The sequence below is a fragment of the Propithecus coquereli genome, unplaced genomic scaffold (assembly GCF_000956105.1).
Source record: "Propithecus coquereli isolate 6110/MARCELLA unplaced genomic scaffold, Pcoq_1.0 Scaffold305, whole genome shotgun sequence".
NCBI lineage: Eukaryota > Metazoa > Chordata > Mammalia > Primates > Indriidae > Propithecus > Propithecus coquereli.
In genome coordinates this window covers 2,656,681-2,667,991 of record NW_012148675.1, presented here as the reverse complement: position 1 = coordinate 2,667,991, position 11,311 = coordinate 2,656,681, and the positions used below count along the sequence as shown (strand labels likewise).

At 35.0% G+C, this 11,311-nt stretch overlaps 1 protein-coding gene across 1 annotated transcript in view; it reads left to right on the top strand.

The window, feature by feature from the left end:
* ACYP2 (acylphosphatase 2, muscle type) overlaps positions 1-11,311 on the top strand; it is a 228,172-nt gene that overhangs the window by 16,727 nt on the left and 200,134 nt on the right. The window contains exons 2-3 of the mRNA XM_012649843.1: positions 1,026-1,042; positions 2,596-2,705. Coding sequence (XP_012505297.1) covers positions 1,026-1,042; positions 2,596-2,705 — 127 coding nt within the window. The remainder of the gene's footprint in view (positions 1-1,025; positions 1,043-2,595; positions 2,706-11,311) is intronic.

Sequence of the window (11,311 nt, the reverse complement as noted above, 5' to 3'; positions counted from 1 at the left end):
TTATACTTTGGTTTTAGAATATTACCCATTTCCTCCCTAAAAATCTTCCTTTTCTCTTTTCATTTTAAAAGGAAATAATTTTTAAAAACACTTTCTGAATACGCTTAGATATTAAACTTTTTATTTATTTCATTTACTTACTATACTTAAATATATTAGTACCCCCTTGTCCATGGGGGATACAGTCCAAGACCCCCAGTGGATGCCTGAAACCACAGATAGTGCCCAACCCCATATATGCTAAGCACTTATCACACACTGTAGCCATAACTTTTGCAGTTTGACGTGTGACAGCAAAACTAGCAAAAATTTCTTTTGCCTTCTTCACAATTTCACTGATAGAAGATTCATTCATGCTTTGCCATAGGATTTTTTTCTTTCCTTTTACATTTGTAGGTAAAGGAAGCACTTTACAGTTTCTCTTTAGCATATCCAAATTGCCAGCGTCATTACTCTTGTGCTTTGAAGGCATTCTTTTTTAAAATGTATTAATTTATTTATTTTTTGTAGAGATGGAATCTCTCTATGTTGCCCAGGCTGGTCTTGAACTCCTGGTTTAAAGTGATCCTCCCACCTCAGCCTCCCCAAGTGCTGGGATTACAGGCGTGAGCCACTGCACACAGCCTGAAGCCATTACTAAGTATTATAAAATAAGGGTTACTTGAATACAGCACTGTGGTCCTGTGAGATCAATCTAATAACTCAGACAGCTACGAAGGTATTTAATGGGTGGGAGCCTGCACAGCGTAAACACGCTGGGCAAAGGGATGAGTCACATCCTGGGGGAGACATCTCCAGATTTCATCACAGCACTCCGAACGCAGACAATTTAAAACTTACGAATGGCTTATTTCTGGAATTTTCCATTTAATATTTTTGGACCACAGTTGACTGCAGGTAACTGAAATTTCAGGGATGAAACCGCGGATAAGGGGGACAACTGTAGATGAAAGTTAAGTCAGAAAATATATAATTTTTAAAAAGGTAGACAAGCTGACATTTCTTTTTGTCCTTCTTTTATACAGGTGTTTGCTTCAGAATGGTAAGTCAATTCAATCTGTTTATTTATTTATTTTTTTATTTTTTCCACTGTTATTTATAATCACAGAGAGGGGTTTTCTACTTAGTGCTAGTCTACTGCTTATTTCCTGTCCTTGATAGCAGATGAAGAAATACATGTATTTCTTTTGAAGTTACTGATTGACATTACTTCAGTACAAGTGAAAATGTACTCTCCCTGAGATTTTTATTAAAGCTAAAAACATTACAGCTTTCCTAGTTTTTAGTTAAAATTTTCTATGAATTTCAAAAGTACCTCTCTTGGGGTGATTTGAATTAAACATTTTGATCAGGTATATTGAATACAAGGTATGGGTCTTGAACATGTTCTGGAGATGAAAGAAACCCTCTAGGTGAGGGTACACTGCAAAATGAAAAATCGTAATGTTGCATAAAGAGGTGGTTCCAAGGTTTTTAGCAGTTAAAGCTCCTTGTTGCTTTTTAAGTTTAATTTTTTAAAAAATACTTCTTTCCTAAAAGTTAATTGTGGCATGTGTCTTTCACCTGCTATCTGAGCTGAGAGTCACTAGATGAGGTTTCCAATCCCTGAGGGTTCCAGCAAAGTCTCTGTATTTTGAGGTAGCCCCCTCCCCCACAATTCAGATTGCCTCCCTTTTCATTAGTATCTAGTAAGAGCTTGACTTATTTTCAAAACTAACTCCTCTATCAATCTTAGCTGTAACTGTTTTGGTTTGTGTTGTTTCATCTGGTTGGGAATATAGAGGGTAGAGATCTTGATCACCCGGTCCTCCAAATGGAAGAGTATGGTTTTGAAAAGTTCTAGTACACTGGATCCACAGGAGTTTTAGTATGATATAGTTAAAATAATTCAAAATCACAGTGTTGCTAGTTATGTACCATAACCGAATTTGGAACTGGGAAAAGGAATTTAAAAAACTATTAAGAATAATAGAGGAGGTTAATTTATGCATAGACAGTTATAACATTTCTGTGCCAAGTCTGGCGCTAACAGAAAACATCAGAATCTTTTAATCCTTCCATAATTGCAAACCAGCATGTCTCGGCTAGTGTTCTTGCTGGTTTAATTTTCTTATTAAAATTATTTCCCCCATTTTTGCTGGAAATTTCAAAATGTTTTAGTCTCTATTTCTGTTTGTTGATCATAAGTGGATGTTTTCCCTCAGTGATTAAGCATCTTGGGTTGGTCATCATTTGGAACCCTGATTAACAATGTAATTTAGTGTTAGCAGGCATGAGGGCAATGCAGCTGAATTTTATGGATCCCAAAACACACCATAGAAACCGTTTCTGAAACAATTCCCACTATCAGTTTATCTTTTTAAAAATGTGCTTGTCTTCGCTGAAAGTGGAATTTAACAAAAGATAACCACTGAAGTGAAGATTCTTGTTAATAAAGGTGTTACTATAGGCCAGCTACACAATTGTTGGCATGGGCTATGTTTTAGGGAAAAAAATGATTATCAGGTTAGCCTTTTTGAATGTTAGAATCAAGTATGTTATGAATTCAGACTTTTGATGATGGACTTCATGTCTTTTGTTTTTTCCTGAAACCAGTACACAGAAGATGAAGCTAAGAAAATAGGAGTGGTTGGCTGGGTGAAGAACACCAGCAAGGGCACCGTGACAGGCCAGGTGCAGGGCCCTGAAGAGAAAGTCAATTCCATGTGAGTAGTAAGACTTGTAACACACATATGACATTTAGGAAGCTGCTTTAATGTTTCGTTGGACATTAAGAATAGTATTGATGTACCACATATTGTTTGTAGATTATAACCAAACTAACATGTTTTTAGGCAGGCCAGTGTAGAAATTCTGAGTTGGGAGTGTTTACCAATGGATTTCCAACTTGAGCAGGCCTCGGGAAGAGCTGTTGCATCACTCTCTTTATGCGTTTGTCCTGTTGTGTCCCCTCCAGCATGGGGGAAACATCTAGGGCCCAGGTAATTCTTATCTGAAGTGTTGTGACGGAGGCATAGTACCTTAGGATGGCTCAGGAAGTTCTTAAAGTAGCCTTCAAGGCAAAAAGATTTTCATCTCCTTTTTATTGTTTAAGGACTTTAGTTACCTAATTGTGATTTTATTTTTACTGTCAATGAAAGAGTGTCTGGTTGCCATGATATGAGTCCTTACAGTCCAAATGAGGACAGATTAAGTAATATGGGAAAAGTACCTTGTGTATACAATGTCGTTTTCAAAGGCCTTGTCTTTTTAACTTCCTAACTTCCACTGCTCTTTGCAGTCTTTTTTTTTTTTAAATAAAAAAACAGCTAATATTTATTGAGCATTTAAAACATGTTGGGCAATATGCTAACACTTCACATGAATTATCTCATTTAATCTTCACAATAGATCCTATGAGGTAGTTACTAAGTAATACCCAATTTATTTTATTTTATTGTTTGCAATTTTTTTTTATTACTTAATGTTGTCAGAGTTCAAAAGTAATAGTTTTTGCTTATTGTAGTAAGTTAAGAAATATGCAGAGAGGTATAGAGGAAAAGCTAGTCATCTATACCTTCCTCTATATTCCCTTCCCTTTAAGTAACTTGTGCTGTGACTTTGTGAATATTTGACACAGCTTTCCCTTTTGCTTAAAATATTTAAGTATGCATTTATAATTAAGTTTTTGCTTATTTTTTACTGAAACAGAATACTTTATGCATATTTTCTGTAACTTGTATTTTCATTTTATGGACATTCCCAACAATCAGTAACTATATAATTACCAACTTCTTCTTTTTTCTAATTTCTTTATGTATAGATACATACTTGTGTTTGTGTGTAAAACCACACCCCAACTTGAAAAGTGGGGTCTAAAAATTCAGTTTCATAAAATTCGATATTTTTCAGTAGGATTGTCACAAAATGCACAAAAGATTGTGGGACTTAGGTTGTACAGAACTGATAGTTCAATGGATGGGAAAATGCCAAATGATTATAAGGTAGTTTAAGAGTGGAGACTGAGGAGAATGGAAGCTCATGCCAGTCAAGTTATATTGCTAGTCCACATTATAGCAGGTCTTTGATGAGTTTACTTTAACAAACTGAATTGTATCATACATTCTGCTCATTTCTTCTTTTCAACTCCTATATTCTCCAGCCTCCTTCCCTAGTATAATAATTTATGTTAGCAAGCTTGTTGTATCCTTCCGTTTGTCTCTAAGTTCACTTTCTCTCCTTTTCTTTCCCTCTCTTTCACATGTATGCACATACATTTATGGGTTTTGATCAATATTTGTTTTTTAAAAACCATAGCATATGCCCTTCTCTGCAACTTGCTTTCATCACTCAAAGATACATCCCGGAAAATCCTTCCAAGTCAAATAGTATAGCTCTAATTCAATTCTTTTTAATGATTGCTTAATATCCCACAATATATAGATGTATTTATTACCTAATTTCTGGGAATTCACTTTTTCATTTCTTTTTTTTTGCAATAAGAACAGTGCTGCAATAAACATTTTATTGGTGATTTTATTTTTATGGGATAAAGTCCCAGAAGTGTGATTTGTTGGTTGAAGTGTAAAAATATGTAAAAATATTTCAGACTGCTTTCCGAAACAGCTGTAAACAATTTACATTTTTTCCTCCTCATCCTGTTGTCAATTGATATTATATTATTGTGCTCTTATTTTTCTTTTATCTGATTGGCTGTACAGTGATTATTTTTTATTGTAATTTGCATTTCTCTAATTGCTGGTTAGTTGGAGCATCTTCACGCTTGTGACCATGTGGATTTGTTTTCATGAACTCCCTTTCACATCCTTTATCCCTTTTTCCATTAAGTTGCTTGTCTCTTGCCAATTTTTAAGAACTCTTTGCATATTCGTGAGGATTACTAACTCATTATCTGTAATCTCTTGTGCAAGTAGTTCCCCAGATCTATCATTTGCCTGTTAGTTTTGTCTATGATAGCTTCGAAACATAAATTGTTTTTAATTTTATTGACGCAAAAATGAGTATCTTTTCTCTCTGGTTAAGAAACAGATTGTAAATGTCGTCTCCTAGGTTTCCTTCTAACTTTTGATGCTTTATTTATTATATTTAAGCATTTACTCCATCTGGAATTTGTTTTTTATTTATAATAAGAGACAGGGGACTGACGATTTTCTATCAGATGGATAGCCAGTTGTGCCAGCGCCATTTATTAAATAATCACTCTTTCCCCTACTGGCTTGAATTACATTTTGTCATATATTAAAATCTCATGTAAACTGGACTTTATTTCTGTATTCTCTGTTCTGTTCCACTCATCTATTTATCTATTCCCATACCAGTACCCTGTATCGATTTAATTACAGTGGCTTTATAGTGTATTTTCTCTATTCTTTTTTTTTATTTATTTTTTTATTTCAGCATATTATGGGGGTACAGATGTTTAGGTTACCTATGTTGCCCTTGGCCCCCCTCCCCCCCAAGTCTGAGCTTCAAGCGCGTCCATCCCCCGGGTGGTGCACATCGTACTCTTTGTGTATGCATATACCCATCCCCTCCTCTCCCCACCCCCCTCCCCCCTGCCTGACATCCAATAGATGTTATTCTTATATGTGCACTTATGTGTTGATCAGTTAATACCAATTTGATGGTGAGTACATGTCTCTCACTATTCTTTTTCATTCTTTTGTTTTCTTGGGCATTTATTTTCTCTTTAAACTTTAAGATACTTTTATCCATTTAGCTGGAATTCTATTATATTTATTTTATAAAAAAACTTCCCTGATTGTCACATATGTGATTTTAAAATCGTATTTTTGAGGACAGTTTTAGATTTACAGAAAAATTGTGAAGATGGTACAGAGAGTTTTCATATACTCCTCACGTAGTTTTCTTACTATTATAATGACATTTTACATTAATATTATACATATGTTACAATTAATGGACCTATATTGATACATTAGTACTAACTAAAATCCATACTTTATTCAGAGTTCCTCAATTTTTGCCTATTGTCCTTTTCATGCTAATCCCATTATTTTATTTGCTTTTAAATTGGACATTTTAATGATATTTAATCTTCCCATCTAAGTACATGGGTGTCTTTCCATTTGCTTAGACTTTAAAATTCATCCTTCAATATGATTTTACCGTTTTCTTTCGTTTTGAGACAGAGTATCACTCTGTTGCCCAGGCTGGAGTGCCTTGGTGTCAGATTACCTCACAGCAACCTCAAACTCCTGGGCTCAAGTGATCCTCCTGCCTCAACCTCCTGAGCTGGGACTATAGGTGCTCGCCACCATGCCCAGCTAATTTTTTGTTTCTGTTTTTAGTTGCCTGGCTAACTTTTTCTATATTTAGTAGAGATGGGGGTCTCGATTTTGCTCAGCTGGCCTCAAACTCCTGACCTCAAGCGATCCTCCAGCCTCGGCCTCCCAGAGTGCTAGAATTACAGGTGTGAGTCACCGCGCTTGGCCTGATTTTACAGTTTTCTTCATGTAGGTTTTGTGGGGGTTTTTGCTAAGCTTATTTCTAAATACTTTACTGACTTTTTCACTATTGTGTATAGAATATTTTTGCTATTTCACTTTCTAGGTGAATACAGAAAGCCTAAGGACTTTTCTATATTTATATTATAGTGGTTCCTTATCAAATATGCTCATTAATTCTACTAGTTTTTTTAAAAAACTATACTCTACTGAGTTTTCTATATGTACAGTTTTGCAATTAGCAAAAATAGTGTATCTTCTTTCAGTGTTTAATTCACTTACTAGACCCACCAAGACAATGTTGAATAATAATAGCAATAGCAGACATCCTTGTTTGATTTCTGATTTTGTTTGAGACAGTTTTATTGTTTCACCAAGTAGAAAGATGTTTGCTTTTGGTTTTTGGCAAATATACTTTATGACATTGAACTTCACTCTTGCATTCCTTGAATTAAGCCCTGATTGGTTACATTGTATTATTCTTTTGAATTATTGCTAAATATTTTATTTAGAACTTTTGCACCTATATTTATAAGTGAAGTTATGGTTTCATTTTATTTTTTTCATACTCTACCAGGTTTTAATGTTACAGTTTTGTTGGCTTCATTCTGGAGTAATTCCAATAACTGTTCTTAGGTTAGCTGAAACAAATTTAAAAATCACCCGATCCTGGTGTCTTCTCAATGTAGACCTTTAACCACCTTTTTAATTTAGTCTGTGGAAATTGGTATATAAGAGTTTTTCACTTATTCTTAGGTTCCTTTATATTTTGCTAGAAAATTACCCAATTTTTATAGGTTTTCAAATTTGTTGCCATAAACTTTATAATTTTAAAAATATCTTTTGTATATGTGCTTATATATCCTTTGAAAATTCCTAATCTTGTATAATTTTATTTTCTCCTACCTTTTTCTTAATTCAGACTCAGACAGAATTTATTTTATTGGTGTATTTTTAAAAAACAGCTTTTGTATTTATTGATCATTTCTACCTTCTTTTTGGTTTTCCATTTTATTAATTTCAACTTTCATCTTTATTAATTGCCTCTCTTTCTTTGTTGGTCCTTAAGTTTTCAACATGAGTCCTAGTTGCCTTTATTTTTAGTCTTTTTAAGTTAATAAGGAAGGCGATTAGGCATTTCCCCCCCAAATACAGCTTTTGTTTTGTCTCACAGGTTTTGGTAGAAAGTGTTCTTTTCATTGCTTTCTGGATAGTTTGTAATCTCATTTTTTATTTCCTCTTAGAACTAATACTGCAACTATGTGGTTTTTAAATTCCCACTTGTTACAATTTTGGCGGGGGGCAGGACTCACTCTGTCATTGGGGTTACAGTGCAGTGGTGTGACCATAGCTCACAGCAACCTCAAACTCCTGGGCTCAAGTGATCCCCCTGCCTCAGCCTCCCAAGTAGCTAGGACTATAGGTGCATGCCATCACACCCAGCTAATTTTTAATTTTTTTCGTAGAGACAGAAAATGTTGCCCAGGCTAGTCTCAAACTCCTGGGCTCAAGCGATCCTCCTGCCTTGGCCTCCCAAAGTGCTGGGATTACAGGTGTGAGCCACTGTACTGGCCTGCAGTCTTTATAATTTTTAAAGTCACCTTTTATTGTTTATTTCTATTTTTATTTGATTGTGATCTCAGAATGAGGCCTAGAAGATCTCTACTTTAAAAAATTTGTTAAGTCCTTCTTGTGATCAATGGCATTATTATTTTGGATTGATCAGTTAGGATGACTGATTCAATTAGGATGCTTTAGGCTGCATCTAACAGAATATCTGATTAAAATGGTTTAATGAAGAGACTGATTTTTCCCACTTTCCAGAAAGGCTGAGGCAGGTAGTCCCAGGGTTTGTTCAGTATCTCAATTATATTAGGACTCTGGGGTCAGTTTCTTTGGGACCCTCTTGCTTTCCCTCTGTTTGGCTGCAAGTCCTGCACACTCTCACAGAATTACATCCCAAGGCAGAAAGAAAATGAAGCTTTTTCATCATAACTCTCTCTTATTAGGGAGGAAATTCTTTTCTTTTTTTTTAAGCCCCAGTTTTGTCACCTGAAGGGAAATTCTTTCTTAAAAGACCCCAGCAGATTTCCCTGTAGGTCCTACTGGACAGAACTAGGTCTTAGCCATAATCCCTGGCTTCAGGTGGGGTTAGGGAAGCGAGTATCTGGCATGCTCAGCTTTCCTCCTAGTAGGTGGAGTTTGGCATCAGGAAGGAAGCGAGAGGGGAATGGCTGGTAAGGAGGCATCCACAATGTTTGCTGTAAAAAAGGAGAGCTGAAAAAATGTTGAAATACTCTTTCTGAGGCATGTAAGATTTCATATATACATATGTTTTGAGTATATCAGTTATATTACTCAATTCCACTGCTTCTTGACAACCAAATCCATTTGTTTTGAAAGAAGCATATTGAAGCCTTTTGTATAATTGTGCTTTTATCAGCTTATCATTGCAATTTAGTTTTTATTTGTATTTTTTGTTGCTGTGTTGTTTGATGTATGCAGTTTTATGACTTGTGTCCTCTTCATAAACAGTGTCTTTTTCATTATTATAGTGTTTGTCTTTATACATTTAATGCTTTCAAATTCAATTTCTGGTTTGACACTCCTTTCTTTTTTATACTTCCTGGTATTTCTATGGTTATCTCTGTGTTTTCATCCTTTATTGATCATTTAAGGGTGCTTTTTGTAAACAACATATAGCTATGTTTTGTTTAACACAGTTTGAAAGTTTCTCTCTTTTAGTGGCAGAACTCAGTCTTTTCACATTTAGCATAGTAATTGGTTTGTACACTAAATTGGTTTCTTCACATTTAGTGTAACAGTGGTTTGTAACAACTGATTTCATTCTTCTGAATTACTTTACTATTATTAATTTTAGTTTTAATCATTGATACATTTATGTGCTTTTAAAAGTGTTTATAGTGAAGTATAACACAAATATAGAAAAATGCAAGAGATATAAATGTCCAGGTTAATTAATTAGTATAAAGCCAAGACATTTCCCTTGCAGTACCACGTTGGATCAAGTACCTATGGGTCATATGCATGAATCTGTTTCTGGATTTTCTGTTCTGTTTCATTGGTCTACTTGTCTATCCTTGTACCAATGCCATACCATATTAATTATGGTAGCTTTATTATAAGTCCACATCTGGTAGACAAGTTATTCCAACTTATTCTTCTTCAAAATTGCCTTGGCTATTCTAGTACCTTTGTGTTACCATGTAAGTTTGTTAGATTAAGTTCTTCCTCAAAGCAACCTGTTGGAATTTTGAATGGGATTCCATTGAATGTACAGATAAATTTGGGGAGAGTTTACATCCCAAATGTAACAAATCTCTCATTTATTTTGTTCTTCTTTGATTTTCTCAATAGTATATTAATTTTCTACATAAAGCTCTTGCGTATTTTGACGTAGGTATCTGATAGTTTTGATGCTATTATAAATGCTATTTAAGCATTTTATTTTCTGTTTGTTGCAGATATATAGAAATACAATTGAATTTTGTGTATTGCCTTATGTCTAGCAACTTTGCTAAACTCACCCGTTGATTCTAAAAATTTGTGTGTAGATCCTTTTGACTCTTCTGTGTACGTGATCCTGTACATCATCTGAGAATAGTGAGAGTTTTATTTCTTCCTTTTCTAATCCTTCTACCTTTTATTTCTTTTTCTTGCCATAATACTCTGGTTAGGACTTCAAGTATTAATATAATACTGCATAAAAGTATTAGTGATAACAGGCGTGTGTCTTGTTCCTGATCTCAAACTTGCAACACTGATGTCAGGAACTAAACTATTAAATAGAATATTTTAATATTAAATAATACCTAGTTTACTATTTACAATTAAATAGTATACTTACTATAAGGAAACTTTACTTTTAAAGATTGCCAGCTACAAAGAGCAGGTGAGAGAGCAGGGACTTGAGGGTATTTACAAAGGGGTGAATATAATGATGACTCCTGGAGTCTGGGTTGGACAAGAAAAAAAATGAACTGGGAGGGAATGAATGGGCAGTGAGAAGTGGGATTTTGATCTAAAGATCAGCTTTGAGAAGCACTGTTGTGTTGCACAATGCAATCTTAGAATCAGTGGAGTCAATGCAGAAAGGAAGGGATGAAATGGGGGATATAAAATAGCCCTGATATTTTCTTCCCTGCTGTGAGTGAAGAACCAATATAGATGAGCTCCTTTGCTGATATTTTTTTCTGTGTCCGGTGGTTCTGCAACTGGTCTTTATCTGAGCATTGTTAAGTGGAAATTCCTCCTCCTGTCCAAAAGATTATTGAAATGTTGTACATTTTGATGTTGCCATGCTTTTCTCTTTTCACGACTTTTTATTATGGGATTTTCTTTTTTTTTTTTTTGAGCCAGAGTTTCATTCTGTTCCCCAGGCTAGAGTACCATGGCGTCAGTCTAGCTCACAGCAACCTCAGACTCCTGGGGTTAAGGGATCCTCCTGCCTCAGCCTCCCCAGTAACTGGGACCATAGGCACGTGCCACCACACCCGGCTGATTTTTTCTATTTTTAATAGAGACGGGGTCTCATTCTTGTTCAGGCTGGTCTCAAACTCCTGACCTCAAGCCATCCTCCCACCTTGGCTTCCCAGAGTGCTAGGATTATAGGTGTGAGCCACCACGCTCAGCCTCTTCTGTTGTGTTTTAATCTTTTCTCTTTCATAGCATCTCTTTTTTTTTTTCAAATCTCTCTGAGGATATTATGCATGTTTTTCTTTTCAAAGTTTCAAAGTTTTCTTCTGCTTTTTGAATTGTTTCTTTTTCCTCTAAATTTCTCTTCTTTTCCCTCTCCTCTCCTTTCCTTTTTTTTTTTTTTTTTT